This window comes from Trichosporon asahii, assembly GCF_000293215.1.
Source record: "Trichosporon asahii var. asahii CBS 2479 unplaced genomic scaffold scaffold00025, whole genome shotgun sequence".
Taxonomy (NCBI): domain Eukaryota; kingdom Fungi; phylum Basidiomycota; class Tremellomycetes; order Trichosporonales; family Trichosporonaceae; genus Trichosporon; species Trichosporon asahii.
In genome coordinates, this window is record NW_014040899.1 from 373,399 (window position 1) to 388,124 (window position 14,726).

Consider the following 14,726-nt stretch of genomic DNA (forward strand, 5'->3'; position numbering starts at 1 on the left):
TGGACTCGAAAGGCAGTCTTCGGCAAACTTCGGCACCAGCTGCATACTCTCTAGGACATGTTCGCGTGCGCCGGATCGCTCGGCGCCAGCAAGGGCGTAATGTGCCACTGGCCATCAACACGCGTGAACTTGAGGGGAAGCGCGTTGCTAAACTTTGATCGGTCGAGCGGGATGCCGAGGGCGTTGACGAGCACGAGAAGATTACCGCCGTGAGCGACGATGAGGGTCGGCTCTTGGTCCTCGCTCCGGTTCAGGGCGAATTCGACACCGGACAGGGAGCGCTGCACAAACTCGTCGAGCGTCTCGCCGCCCTCAGGCTTGCAGTCCCAGTCGATCGTCTCCGAACTCGTACCGACGAGCGCGCCGAAATGCCTCTCTTTCAGAAGCGGGGTGGGCGTCGGCGTGAGACCGAGAGCCTTGGCGGAGGGCTCGGCGGTCTGCAGCGTGCGCTTCGCATCGGACACAACGATGGATCGGACGGGCTCATTCGCAAGCGCCGCTGCAGCGTCGACGGCCTGCTTCTGGCCCAGCTCCGAGAGCGGCTCGTCGTACGCCTGGAAGATCTTGAGTGCGTTGCGCGGTGTTTGCCCATGTCGGAGGAAGTAGAAGACGTTTGGGACAATCTCGACACCGCGCCCACGCGCAAGAGATGCGACGCGCTCGTACCCCAGCTGCACCGTCATGGTCGTGGTCGTAAGTCGTGAGGGATGGGAAGACAACAACAGCGAGTGGGCCGTAATCGATCGTCGGTGCAAGGTGACGGTCGGCGCCGCCGGATACGTTTGCCGGAGCCGGTCGGAGATGAGCGAGAGACCAAAACACGTTTCTACAGTGATGATCACGTGATGCATTTCCTAGGATGAATGAGTATCGGGACAAGGGCAACGACAGGTAGTTTCTGCTCCATCACTGACAAGCATATTGAATGGTCCCGCAGCTTAGGGATAAGGGGATGTTCAAGCGACATTCCCACGCGACTGTGCCCCTGCAACTTAGGACTGGAAACATCTCGTCCTCCGGGAAGAGGCCGACGAAGAACGCCGACAGCCGTTAATGAATGCCGCGTCCAAGGGACTTCTCACGTTTGCATTTACTTTACTTATTGCTTGTTCTCACACCAACGTCTACCATACTAATACCCGCTTAGAAGCACGCAGACTCAATGGCGGTAACACCGAGGAAGAGCTTGCTAAGCTCGACGAGCGCCTGTCCGCCAGCCTTGAGCTTCTCAGCGGTGGTCGTCGCGCCAATGAGCAGCTGAATGGCCGTCTTGACACCACCGAGCTCGGCAATGTACTTCTTAATTTTGAGCAGCTTGGCGGCGGGGATGACGTTGGTCGCAATAGCCGACGTGACGGTCGCGACACACTTGGCGACCTTGCCCCAGTCGATGCCGCGCTCCTCAAAAACCGAGACGTCACTGCGCTCGTTGAGCGGGACACGGACGTCGACATAGTCGCGCTTCTGGAAGGGGTTCTCCTTGAGCCAGGCGGCGGTCGCCTCGTCGCCGCTCTCGAGGACCGAATCGGGGATCTGCTCGATCTGCGAGAAGACGGTGTTGAGCGCGGACTCGAGGGGCGAGAAGTTGAAGTTCGCCTTGGGGTCGGCGAGGTCGGCGGCAGTGGCCTCGAGCTCGCGCTTAGCAGGGCGGGCAGAGGCGAGGCCAAAGAGGGCCGTGGCGGTGACGAGGAGGGAGGTGAACTTCATTGTGGCTCGGGGCTGAGGAGGTTGTCGCTGTTGTTGTTGATGGAGGTAGAGGCTGCTGGCGAGCCTGCTTATATATCTTTCGCTGGAAGATTTCTGGGGGATCACCGTCGACTCCCGAGGCTCATCATGCGAAGGCTGGTCCTAGCCCACTCCATCACTTCGCCCTCTTCGCTGGCAAGAGTTGTCGTTGAGGCATTTGCTCTCCAAGGTGCCCCGCCGGCTTGCCCGGTGAGCCTGACCGGCAAGTTGCCCGAGCGTTGAACAACAAAGAGGTGCCCCAAATCGGCCTCCTAACGTCATGAAGCACCCCCGTTCCGACGTCCCGGACCGAAGGTTCAATATCTCGCACTGCCTGAGGGTCGTCGTGAATTGGTCAGGTGCAGAGTTGCTCCGAGGTGTGCTTCAGGTGTTGGCGGGGCACCTGTCCTTGCACCTGCTTGGCAGCTGCATGACACGGGCAGGTCAGAGGGTGGTCAGCTGGAGAATTGGAAGGAGGGCATCAAGATTCAAGGTGGATCACGGACCGCATCCGAGACATTGATAATTACGCTATACGCTATTTTAGCGTTGAACAGACTCGGAGTGGATATACGACACTCACGAGCGAGCGGACAGAGGAGGCCCTGCGGCGTCGTATCGGTCCGCTGGTGTCGTCGGAGCGCTCGGAGCGATGTTGGGCAGCAGTGAAACGGCCATAGCGGGGGTCGGAGTGGGGTCTCGGTGTCGCACCCTGGTGGGTGATTGCCGCAAATGGCGCTAACGGTTCTCCCGGTGACGGGTAGCGTGCACGTCGTTATCGGGTGAGTTGCAACGACTGCGGAGTATTGTTATCATTGCACCGCCTCGCCGCGTTTCACGGCTTGGCACGCTCATCAGTGACGTGAGTGCGATTCATTAACGTCGAAAGAGGGCAATGACGAGGGGTTGCGGATATGCGCACGCGGGTGTGCCACGGGGCATGGCAGGTGGGCATGCGATGGGACAGGTGGAGTGATCGAAGGATTCGAACGCTCGTGTCGGCGTCTTGCCCGCTCGGCATGTTCGGGCAGCGGAAGAGGGTGGAGGAGGACTGTGGCACGGAGATGACACCGGTCCGTCTCGCGGTGAGAGACGGAGCGATTCGAGTTCCGCCTGATTACTCGCTGCGGAGAAGCTTCTGGAGTGCAGTCGGATGCGTGCCCGAGGACTTTGAGTCGTCCAGTTGGGGCAAGGAGTGAGATGAGCAGGGGCATGCATGGTACAGCCAGCAAACGGGAGCGACCTTCGCGCTTGACCAGTCCATCTCTCGGATGACCACCTCTCCCCATGTCGCAACATCTCCCCTACCGAAAATTTCATCACCACTCAAGAGCCGGACCAGAAAGAAAGCCTGGTAAGTAACGAAACAGGTGTGGAAAGGTGTTGTATGCAGGATAGACCGTCGAGCCAGTGGAGGCGGTTCCGGCGCTCTTCGTTGCAGGAGACCGCTGTCAAGCGGAGACGAGAGGAGTGAGGTACTGGGACAGGACCGGTAATGGAGAGGAATCGAGACCAGCGGTGGCGGTATTGGAATACTTGCTGCCGAGGGGAGGGCTAACTTGCTCTTCAAACAGCTGAGGAGCTGGCGACTTTCAGGTGTGAAGGTCTAATGGATGTTGCCATCTTCCCGCCGGCACTTTCGCGAAGAAGCGCGAGTGTTGGGACCGGCTCCGGACCTTTGGCAACCGAGGCTGGATGATTGGCCAACGATACCGCCGGCGACTAGCAGATAGTGGATATCGGGACCGAGTGCTGCGAGGTCTGTTCCGAGATGAGACGACGAGGGGTGGTACGAGGGCTTAGTCGCATGCGTCCCCCTTGCCCGTTAGCCATACGAGGCGCAGTCTGTGCAGGCATCAAACAATTCAAACACGGCGCTGAAGGAAATGGGACGACCCTGCGATGCGGGTGTTAGTCAGCAAGGGGTCAGTGGTTGGCCAGGCTGGCGGCCGCAATCACGCGAAGATCTGTGGCGGAAGTCGGGGCTGGGACTCGGAGCTGAACGGCACAGGGCAGCCTCAAGGCCGGTCGGCCGGTCGGCGTGGTTCGAAGATGGCAGCAATGAACGGCGGAGTTCTTCGATGGCTTTTTCGAACAGAGCTCGCTGGGAGGGTCTGAAGAGACAGTGATGTCAGAGGTGGATACGGCTGAGTACAGAATGAGTTTGACACACTACGTGCAGAGAGATAAGCCAACACATCACCGGCCACGGGGAATGGGTCGCATGCTGGGAGATCGGCGGTGTGCCTGAGTGGCGTTAAACATATCGTAGAGCATGCCGAGCCTGGCCGACATCAGGACAGCGGACATGCGCGACACACCGAGCAAGAGGCTGACACGCTCACCGCGACGCACGTGGATGCCACTATGCGGTGAAGATTTTGCATCCGCTTCTGCAGTGTCAGGCTGATGTATTGTCCGTGTTGTGTATGGGCCGATGAATTTTTGGCTGGGGCGGGGAGTTGTCGCGTGGCAAAAGCAAGCTTCAGAAAAAAGTGGTACGACTGTAAAGGCAATTCAGGGACGCGCCGAAGACCATCGACCGTCCATCGCTCGCACACGCGCACACCCGCGCAAGCGTACGCTGCAAAGATGCCATGCATGCACCTCGCCGGCGTGTCAGCTCAGGGATCCCGGGCCCTCTGCGCCTCTTGCTCCCCCTCGTAAGATTGTACGATTGTTTTTCCACCGCGCGGCACATCCCGAGAGTCCACACAACCTGGTCAACTTTATTAGTCGCGCTCACCACTTCTTCTCTCTCCATCCCAACATCGTTGTCTCTCCCTCGCCGACACACGACTCGGGGTGTTCTCTCCTTTCCCTTCGCCCTCCCGGTTTTCTTGTAACGACACTACTACTCCTCTACTGATCTAATCTCCCTCCCTCCGACACGACCTCGCCCATCATGGCTGCCATCTACGACCACGCTATGGGGTACATCTCCAAGCACGCCCCCACCATCGCCGAGCAGCTCGTCATCTCCAACGCCACCACCACCAAGGAGGCCCTTTACGGCGACCTCAACCTCTCCGCCCTCAACTGGTTTGAGCGTCTCTGGGCCAACTACTACATCTACATGGGCAACGCCATCCTTGCCACTGGCGTCATGTCCTTCCTCCTCCACGAGATTGTCTACTTTGGACGCTGCATCCCCTGGCTCATCATCGACGAGATTCCCTTCTTCCACAAGTGGAAGCTCCAGCCCAACAAGAAGATTACCCCGGCCCAGATTTGGAAGTGCACCAAGGTCGTCCTCCTGACCCACTTCACCTGCGAAGCTCCCCTCATCTGGCTCTTCCACCCGATCTGCTGCTACTTTGGCATGGCCACCTACGAGGTTCCCTTCTCGCCCATCTGGCTCATGGCCGCTCAGATCGCCTTCTTCTTCGTCTTTGAGGACATGTTCCACTACTGGGCTCACCGCGGTCTCCACTGGGGTCCCCTCTACAAGCACATTCACAAGCTTCACCACGAGTTCTCCGCCCCCATCGGTCTCGCCGCCGAGTACGCCCACCCTCTCGAGGTCATGATTCTCGCCCAGGGCACCATTTCCGGCCCCTTCCTCTACTGCCTCTTCCGCAACGACCTCCACATCCTGACCGTCTACATTTGGGTCACTCTCCGTCTGTTCCAGGCCGTCGACGCCCACTCTGGATACGACTTCCCCTGGTCGCTCAGCCACTTCCTCCCCTTCTGGGCCGGCGCTGACCACCACGACTTCCACCACATGGCCTTTGTCAACTGCTACTCGACCTCGTTCCGCTGGTGGGACTACTCGCTCGGCACCGACGCCAAGTACCACGCCTACAAGGACCGTGTCGCCAAGGCTAAGGCCTCCGAGCGCAAGGCTGTCCAGGAGCGCGAGCTCGAGCAGGTCGAGAAGGACGGTCAGGAGGCTGAGCGCCGCGTCGAGTCTTACGGCAAGGCCAAGAAGCTCTAAGCTTTATCTCCACTAGAAAAACCATAGAGCATTAATCACCCACAATCATAGATACCAGCTAGTAATGCACATACATACCACCGGGAAGTGTTGGGTGCACACATTTACTTATCAGATAGCTCCCTGGATCCGTAGTGTGTGTGTGCTGGCTGCGATGCGGCGGAGGTCTAGATCGCGCGCTTTGACGACGCACTTTGCGCCCTCGCCGGTCAGTCGCTACCTCGTAGCAGCTGCTCTCCAATGCCAGTGCCTGGTGCTAAGCGACGCATCATTCGTTATCTATCTTCGTCGTGGAGAACACAGCCGCCGCACTCGCTGCGCGTCATTGGTTCTCAGATGCACTCCTCAGCACGGGTTTGCGCCAAAATCTGGAAGCAGGACGATCGATCCAGGGGAAACCACGTGCCCGGAATGCAGCGGCTAACTGAGCGGCGAAAAGTCCGGGGGTGAAGTCACCTCGATCCATCGATCGACTCGATCCCTTAGCAGCCAGCGATGCATTCCTAGTCCTCGACGTCTCTCTTTACATCTGCACACTTCACCATGGCGGCGTCCAAGACTCCGCAGCAGATACCCCTCGGCAGCTCGGTCCCCGCCCTCACCAACCATGCCATCTCCGTCTCCCTCCCCCTCTGGGAAGACAACATTGGATACGAAGAGGGCGACCCCCGCGTAGTCGGCCGCATGGTGACTGGCTACCCCCGCTTCTTCATCCACCGCTCTATCCAGAAGCTGCAGGCCCTCCTCCTGTCAAAGTTTGGACACGAGGGCGAGGCATGCATGCTCTTTCCCTCGCCCCGCATCGCCAGCGAGGCCCGCGACTTCCTCGCCTCCCGCTCCCCGCCCGTCGCATCCCGCACCGTCGAGTACGTCGTTACGCCTGGCGCCAAGAGCCTACCCTCTGCGCGCCAGAGCGATATCGACTGCATCGAGCTCCAGATTCTCTTTTTTGCCAAGGACGACTTTCCCGCCGCAAAGCAGTTTTGGCAGCACACGGGCGACGGCATTACGAGCCGACAGGCTGAGCGTGCCCTCGCATTCCTTGGCGAGGCGCCGGCTGGCGCCTCTGCGCCCGCGGCGTGCCAGACGGGCAAGCCGGTGACGGGCCGTAACCGTCACTATGCGCGCGACTCGCGCTACTCGACCCCCCAGACGCCGACGACGCCAACGAGTCCGAATCCCGAGGAGGAGAAGACGATTAGCGTGCCCGAGGAGGTGGCCGCCGCCGACCTCGGAACTTACCTCGAGGAGCGGTACGGGCGGAATCTGCCCCTGTTCAATGCTCCGCTCGCAAAGCAGGCGCTGCGAAGGCGCATCGCCGGTGGACTGTTGCCGAACGACGCTGACTTCGACGGCGATGCACACATCAAGCGCGGAGAGGTCACGCCCGACGATGTCTACCTGTATCCGGGAGGTATGAGCGCAATCTGGCATGCGCACGATGTTGCTCGCCGTGCGCGCCGCAACGAGGGCAAGCCCGAGGGCATCTCCTCCTGTTTTGGCTTTCCCTACACGGACACGCTCAAGATTCTGTCCAAGTGGGGGCCTGGATGCGAATTCTTCGGCATTGGCGACGACTCGGAGCTCGACAAGCTTGAACAGCTGCTCGACCAGCAGGATCCCAGCGAGCCGCTGCTCGCGCTCTTTTGCGAGTTTCCGTCTAATCCCCTCGTCCGCTCTCCCGACCTGAAGCGCATTCGCCAGCTTGCCGACCAGCACGGCTTCCTCGTTGTTGTCGACGAAACGATTGGCAACTTTATCAATGTTGACGTCATGCCGTACGCGGACGTGGTCGTGAGCAGTCTCACCAAGATCTTCTCTGGCGACAGCAATGTCATGGGCGGATCGTTGGTGCTCAACCCCAAGTCGACTGCGTACGCCTCTCTGAAGAAGGTCATGGCCGAAAGCTACGAGGACAATTACTGGCCCGAGGATGCAGTCTACATGGAGCGCAACTCGCGCGACTATCGCGGACGCATTGCGCGCGTCAATGACAATGCCTATGCCATTACCGACTATCTGCACTCGCGCAGCTTGGCTTCAGGTCCAGGTGATAACAAGGTCATCAAGAAGGTCTACTACCCGCGGTGGGAGACGCCGGAGAATTATGCTGCATGCAAGCGCGAGCCAACGGCCGGCAAGGGCGGATTCGGCGGTCTCTTCAGTATCACATTCACCGACCCGGCGGCGAGCCGCGCCTTCTACGACTCGCTCCCGTGCGCCAAGGGCCCCAGTCTCGGTACGAGCTTCACGCTCGCGTCGCCGTACACCATTCTTGCACATTATGCCGAGCTGGACTGGGCGGCGTCGTTTGGCGTCGAGCCAGACCTCGTGCGCATCTCGGTCGGACAAGAGGACGAGGCGACGCTGCGCGCCTGGTTTGAAACATCCGTCAGGGCCGCCGAGGACGCCGTCATGGCCAAAAAGTAAATACCACCAGATAAGGATCACGACAAGCTCGCAAGTCCAACACTTAAAATGGAGCTCCGCGGAGATCCTAGCTAGCCCAAACCACTGTATTACTCAACGTATGCATTATGATTGTATGAGAGAGAAGGACACGGGAAATGACGATGGGTGGCAAGGTGTCCGCTTCGCCGCGTCCGATGTCCGTGGCCGTGGTCGGTGGAAGTGTGCGAGCCAGAGTTTCAAGTGATACGCCGCTTGACGCGGGTAGACCGGCTCCGCGGAGGGGCCTCGGTAGTGGACCAGGTCAGGTGCAGCAAATCGCTCACCGTACGAGAAACTGAAGCCACGTGGCGGTCGGTCACCATCCCGTTGGATCACGGGGCCGGCGGGTCCGGGCGACACACCTCCGGACGCCGGAGGCTCCGCCCGACGTCTTTCACTCCAAGGCGACGGCAATCTAGCACCCCTGACCCCGTCAGCTCCTCAAGAGGACATGGGCACCATCTCGACGTTTATATTAATGCATCCTTCCCACACCATGACCGACAGCAACAACCCCCCCTCCAAGAACAACATGACTGGAACCATTGTCCCGACTCCCGGAATCCCCGACCTCCGCATCCGCATCATTGGCGCTGGGTGAGTGACTTTGACGATCACACATTCGCTGACAATCAGAATGGGCGGCATGGGCACCGCGCTTGCCCTCGCTCAGCAGGGCTTCAAGGACATTGCCGTCTACGAGCAGGCCCCCGCTCTCGGCGAGGTCGGTGCCGGCATCAACATTCCTCCCAACCTTGCCCGCGTTCTTGACGGCTGGGGTGTTCTCGACATTTGCAACGGCGAGGGTGTCGTGATTGAGAAGGCCAACGTTCTCGACTGTGCTACCGACGAGATTCTCACCTCGGTTTCGTACGAGGACTACATGGAGCAGACCTACGGCTATCCCTTTGTCACTGTTCACCGCGCCGGTCTGCAGCGCTGCCTCGTCGAGGGAGCCAAGCGCTCTGGCGTTGTCAAGACGCACCTTGGCTCGCACATTACCCAGTACGACTTTGACAACACGCGCTTCCAGGTTGTCAACCCCGAGACCAAGCAGCCCGAGTGGGTCGAGGCCGACGTGATCATTGCCGCCGACGGCGTCAAGAGCAAGGCGCGCGAGGCCATGCTCACCCGCACGGGTATCAAGGACGAGGTCGAGGACACTGGCCAGGCCGCTTACCGTATCATGGTCCGCCGTTCCGCCATCAAGGAGGACCCCGAGCTTCTCCCCTTCTTCACTGGCAGCCAGTCGTACCGCTGGATTGGCGAGAAGCGCCACATCATCGCCTACCCGATCGAGAGCCACGACCTGTTCAACATGTCGACGACACAGCCCGACCGCAACTTTGTCCAGGCCGACACTTGGACCGCTGCCGGAAGCAAGGAGGAGATGCTCCAGACGTTCCACGACTTCTGCCCGCGCGTTCAGAAGCTCCTCCAGCTCGTCCCCGAGGGAGAGGTCCTCGAGTGGAAGCTCCGTGTCCACAAGCCCCTCCGCAATGCCGCCCTCGTCGGTGACGCCTGCCACCCCACCCTCCCCCACATTGCCCAGGGCGCCGCCCAGGCCATCGAGGACGCTGCCTGTCTCGGTGTCATTCTGTCCAAGATCAAGGACAAGAAGGACATTCACTCTGCCCTCGAGGTTTACCAGGAGATTCGCAAGCCGCGCACCGACTGGGCCGTCCTCACCGCTGCCGAGAACTCGAAGGGTCTCCACACCAATGACAAGGACGCCCGTAACGCTGCCTTTGCCTCCTCTGCGCCCGGCTCCAACCCGGACAAGATGATCTCAAGAGACGTCCACGACAAGCTCTTCATGTACGACATTGTCAAGGAGACGGAGAAGCAGTTTGAGGACCTCTTCTCCAAGAGGAGCGTCGCGACCACTGGCAAGAGCGCCTGACTAGCGCGCCCCCGTGCCGATCGAGGCACTGGCGAGGCGAAGGCTAAGTTGTAATGTAGCGGAAGAAGGTTATTAGGCATTTTGTTTGTTTCTCTCTCATGCATCTGGTACACACACCCAATTGCGCAGCACGTCATCGACGCACAGACTAAACGGTTATTATCAAAGGCGAAGGCGAGGTCGAAGGTGCGGAGAGATCTGTGCGGTGCAGAGGACGGATCGGTGATCAAAGAGGCGATGAGGGTCGGGTGATAGCTGTGTGTCCGAGGAACGTCGAAAGATCTGAGACAGGTGGGTTGCCCGATGCAGAGTGCCCGTTTGCAGTGTGCGGCCAAGCTCTGCTCCGCAACGGAGAGTGTCACACGAGGGTATGCAACTCCTGTAGAACGAACATCGGGTGAAGCGAAGAAAACCGAGAACGAGAGATTGTTATCGGCTAAGTCATGACCCTGGTTGGGTGAGGGACCCTGCGCCACCTGAGCGAGGCCAGTGCCCAGCAAGCCGAGATTGGAATCACGCCATCGCTTCACCCAGTGATGCAACTCGTGTGCAATCATCGAAAGTGCTCTGGGTCACGAGCAACAACGTCCAAAGGTGGGCAATGAAGATGTGCAGAGTAGCCGGCGGCGACGAGCGTAGAGTTCACACTGCGCAGAAGAGCCTGTTCTTATGCATAGGCGAGGAAAAGCTAATGGAAGAATAGAAACGGGTGTCTCCGAATAATCAGAATCGAAGTCGTGATTAGGGAATGGGAGTCACCCGGGTTTAAGCGGTGGACGGGCTGAGAGCCAATCAGATTCGCCGCTGTCGAGTCGCTCGTTATAGAGCCCGGTGTTTCTCCCCTTCCCTGGCGCTGCTCTGGCCACTGCGTCGAGGTATCCTCCTCCTGCATACCTCTTCATTCTCCCGACATCTCTTGCATTCAGACCATTCATCACACCATCATGGCACACCAAACAGCAATCACGAATACCACACCAACTCCTCACCCTCGTGCGTGCATTCTTCCTCTCCCTCGCTTATCTTATCGCTGACCATCACAGCCAACGACCCCTCTGGAGGCAACCCCTTCGCCGCCCTCATCCAACAGGACTTTGCCGTCATCCCGTCCTTCACCTTTGAGTCGGGCGAGACACTCCACAACGTTCCCGTTGCCTACAAGACATGGGGAAAACTCAACGCCGAGGCCAACAACTGCCTCGTTCTTTGCCACGCCCTCACCGGCTCGGCCGACGTTGAAGACTGGTACGTGTAGAGTTTTGCGGCCGAAAGTGGACCCGACACTTAACTTTTGGTCCCAAAGCTAACATTCCAGGTGGGGACCGCTTCTTGGCCCGGACCGCGCATTTGACCCGACCCGCTACTTCATCTTTTGTGCCAACGTCATCGGCTCGCCGTACGGAACAATCTCGAGTGTGACGACCAACCCCGAGACGGGCAAGCCGTACGGTCCCGAGATGCCCGGCAGCACCGTCAAGGACGACGTGCGCCTGCACTATGCCGTGCTCAAGCAGCTGGGCGTCAAGAGCGTCGCAGCCGTGATTGGCGGATCGATGGGCGGTATGACTTGCCTCGAGTGGCCGCTGAACACGCCGCCCGGTTTCGTCAATGCGATCGTGCCCCTGGCCACTAGCGCTCGTCACTCGGCCTGGTGCATCTCGTGGGGCGAGGCGCAGCGCCAATCGATCTACTCGGACCCGAACTATGAGGACGGATACTACTACCTGAAGGAGGACGGGGCGGTGGACCTGTTCCACCAGCCGACTCGTGGACTCGCCGCCGCGCGCATGGCCGCGCTCCTCACGTACCGCTCTCGCGACAGCTTCGAGTCGCGCTTCGGACGCAAGAAGGGCGGCGGCCGCAAGAGCAAGGTGCCCTCTGGCGGGGTGCGCGTCATGGGTGGAAGCGAGACGACCAACCCCCTCGAGCCATCCGAGGCCGAGCTGGTTCGCTCGCCGGCGTGGGTCGAGCACAACGACGGTCACCGTCCCAGCAAGAAGGGCTCGCCCACGCCCTCTTCTCCGTCCACAAGCGATGACGGCAAGCTGCCGAACGGCAACGGCAACGGTCACCCCGCACCTCTCACAAACCTGAACCTCGGTGTCCCCAACGGCAAGCCCAAGCTCGGCACCGGCGGTACTCCCCACGAGGTCTTCAACGCCCAGTCGTACCTCCGCTACCAGGGCGACAAGTTCACTGGCCGCTTTGACGCCAACTGCTACATTCACATTACGCGCAAGCTCGACACGCACGACCTCTCGCACCCGTCCCGTTTCGGTGGCACTGTCTCGTCGACCCTCCCGATCTCGACAGCGGACGACGACGTCGAGCTCGAGGCGGCGCTGCACTACGCTCTGTCGAAGCTGCCGCCCGCGCTCGTCATTGGCATCGAGAGCGACGGCCTGTTCCAGCCGAGCGAGCAGCGCGAGCTCGCTGCGCACATCCCCGATGCCGAGCTCGTCCTCATCCCCTCGCCGGACGGCCACGACGGCTTCCTCCTCGAGTTCCAGGCGATCAATGGCTGGATTGACGGTTGGCTGCGCCGCAAGATGCCCCAGTTTTACGGCGAGCGCGTCACCCCCCTCGACACCTATGCTGCCGACAAGGACTTTGGCGTCAAGAAGGAGAGCGTGTTCGGCGAAGCTGAGGCGGACGTCACGAGGTGGTAAGCGCCGGCGACGAAGGGTTTAGGGATCGGGGGAAGTGAGGAGGACGTTAGGGGTTAGGGGAAGGGAGACGAAGGACAGCCGCTCACAATCAGGAGCAGGCTTTAGCATTCTCATCTCATCACAGCATGAGCTCATCCGTCCGGCTGCTTTCCAACAAGCGCCGTCGCGGAGGTGTCTCCAACAGGCATTCATTAAGTCATTAGGCATTTGGCATACATCTTGGGTCGTCTCCCAACAGACACTCTGCCCAGCAACAAAGTTTCAGCTGGCACAGCGCGTCTTCCAACAGACATTGTTGTAACACGAACTCTTTCAATCATCTTGTTCTTATAGTCATTAACCAAAAGTATAACATGCATGTGTGCAAAAGACGCTGTTGCTGGTCATCGGGAAACAGAACGCCGCCAGCCCACACTTAGTCGCCGAGAGTTGGCCCGGTAATGGCCCGAGGGGCGAGCTCAGGGCCGAAGCTTGCCGCACCTCTCCGAGGCGCTTCCGAGTTGCCGATCGCGGACACAACTCCCGCGCCGCCGCTGCCGCCGCCGTCGATGCAGCCGATTGGCCAGACTGTGAACAGAGTGCCAGAAAGCGGTGGCGTCGGCGCGAATGTTACATCGGGGCTACAGCGGCAACAACACTAATATTGACGAAGCTGGCCTGGCACGCCGACTGGCTGTCATCACGGCAACGGCGCGATAACTGGACTCGGACTGCATACCCACCAATCGACCCCTCTAGCGGCTCCTTGGCTTGCGCGAGATGTGGAGGCCGCGTATGTACCAGCCACACGGAAGGCTTACTTCGACGTCCCCGAGAGCGCTGTGCTGACGCCGCCTTTGCCACTTACCCAGCCTTACACCGCTCGGGCGATGAGACTTGTCACCTCCTGTGTTCGGAAGACGGCTTCCGCTCTCGACGCTGATGCACCAATGCTATCGCCTTTGTCACGAATACCATGCTGTCCTGGCTGCCGTACCTCCGCGAATGCTGACGGGTTCAGTAGGCTCAAGTCATAGTTCTCCAGTGGCTAAGAGAAGCCCGCAGGCCAATTCGGATCGTGGAGCAGACCTCGAGTGCCGCACAAAAGAAGGGCAGGACGTCTGCTACCCTCGACGCCTTTCGGCTGCGCGGGTGCAGCATCACTCCACCGCGGCCGAGGGCGAGGACTATCTTGCCCAACCTGTCTCCTTCAAGCGGCGGGCAATGTACAGGCACCCCGCAAGCCCGCTCGACAGTGAAGCACATGTCGCGTAGGCCTGTCAAGTCATCACAGCAGAGCTGGCGTAGCGCTGTCAATGTCATGAACCCCAGCGATGGCGCCCCCAAGGCTCACTGCTCGGAGCATCCGACGCCCGGGACGGTCGATACAACCAAGCCGTGCCACTGACAGCGCTAATACCGAGCCTGTTCATCATTTTGGAGCATAGTCGTGCTCCCGCTCCGACGCCTACTGCTTTGAGTTGGAACGACTTGGCAACTGAGGAGATGGAAGACGTTTATAAAGAGTAACTCCCCCACCGTTGTACAGTGCCATACAAATCCTTGTCGCAACACGTTATCACAACTGTTCCGGACCCGAATTCTCGCGGCAACGACGTCGCGATGGCGCTGCCAACGTTTGCGGCGATGAAACGAGCCTGCGGCGGCCCCCATAATGGGCGACGACTCGCAATTAAGCTTGACCTAATCATGAGTTATGTCTGAGATCCCAAGCGCATTAGACGCGCCTCTGTTTGCTGTTCATGATGCGCCGATGCATTCATAGATTTGAGGGACTTTCTAGTATGGATAACCTCCGAAAACCATCCTAACCCCCTAACCCCCTGAGGGGTTAGCCCCCTTAACCCCCAATTCCTGTCACTAACCCCCTCGACTTGGGGCTGACCCCTAACACCTGTCTTAGAGGTTATAGGCTGGTCTGGGAGTTCCGGGAGTTTGGGGATTAGGGGTTATATGGGGTTCTGGGGGATGGGGGTTATAGGCAGTTCCTATTTTAGGAGGGTACTCTACGGGTCGATGCTGGGGACTCAGACTGACC

At 59.6% G+C, this 14,726-nt stretch overlaps 6 protein-coding genes across 6 annotated transcripts; 4 read left to right on the plus strand and 2 right to left on the minus strand.

Annotated features, from left to right (window-relative positions):
- Window positions 1-50: 50 nt before the first annotated feature.
- On the minus strand, window positions 51-683 carry A1Q1_00649 (phosphoglycerate mutase; the record flags this gene model as incomplete). Its single annotated transcript, XM_014325964.1, has 1 exon — window positions 51-683. The coding sequence occupies one exon, from the start codon at window positions 681-683 to the stop codon at window positions 51-53; it is 633 nt and encodes a 210-aa protein (XP_014181439.1).
- Window positions 684-1,143: 460 nt separating this feature from the next.
- A1Q1_00650 (uncharacterized protein) lies at window positions 1,144-1,707 on the minus strand (the record flags this gene model as incomplete). Its single annotated transcript, XM_014325965.1, has 1 exon — window positions 1,144-1,707. One exon carries the CDS (start codon window positions 1,705-1,707, stop codon window positions 1,144-1,146), a length of 564 nt encoding a protein of 187 aa, XP_014181440.1.
- A 2,923-nt stretch (window positions 1,708-4,630) lies between these two features.
- On the plus strand, window positions 4,631-5,665 carry A1Q1_00651 (C-4 methyl sterol oxidase; the record flags this gene model as incomplete). The annotated part of the gene is made up of 1 exon (XM_014325966.1): window positions 4,631-5,665. One exon carries the CDS (start codon window positions 4,631-4,633, stop codon window positions 5,663-5,665), a length of 1,035 nt encoding a protein of 344 aa, XP_014181441.1.
- Window positions 5,666-6,208: 543 nt separating this feature from the next.
- Window positions 6,209-8,095, plus strand: A1Q1_00652 (cystathionine gamma-synthase; the record flags this gene model as incomplete). Its single annotated transcript, XM_014325967.1, has 1 exon — window positions 6,209-8,095. One exon carries the CDS (start codon window positions 6,209-6,211, stop codon window positions 8,093-8,095), a length of 1,887 nt encoding a protein of 628 aa, XP_014181442.1.
- Window positions 8,096-8,612: 517 nt separating this feature from the next.
- On the plus strand, window positions 8,613-10,019 carry A1Q1_00653 (uncharacterized protein; the record flags this gene model as incomplete). Its single annotated transcript, XM_014325968.1, has 2 exons — window positions 8,613-8,713; window positions 8,753-10,019. 2 exons carry the CDS (start codon window positions 8,613-8,615, stop codon window positions 10,017-10,019), a joined length of 1,368 nt encoding a protein of 455 aa, XP_014181443.1.
- A 944-nt stretch (window positions 10,020-10,963) lies between these two features.
- A1Q1_00654 (homoserine O-acetyltransferase) lies at window positions 10,964-12,688 on the plus strand (the record flags this gene model as incomplete). Its single annotated transcript, XM_014325969.1, has 3 exons — window positions 10,964-11,012; window positions 11,063-11,264; window positions 11,335-12,688. 3 exons carry the CDS (start codon window positions 10,964-10,966, stop codon window positions 12,686-12,688), a joined length of 1,605 nt encoding a protein of 534 aa, XP_014181444.1.
- Window positions 12,689-14,726: the final 2,038 nt, after the last annotated feature.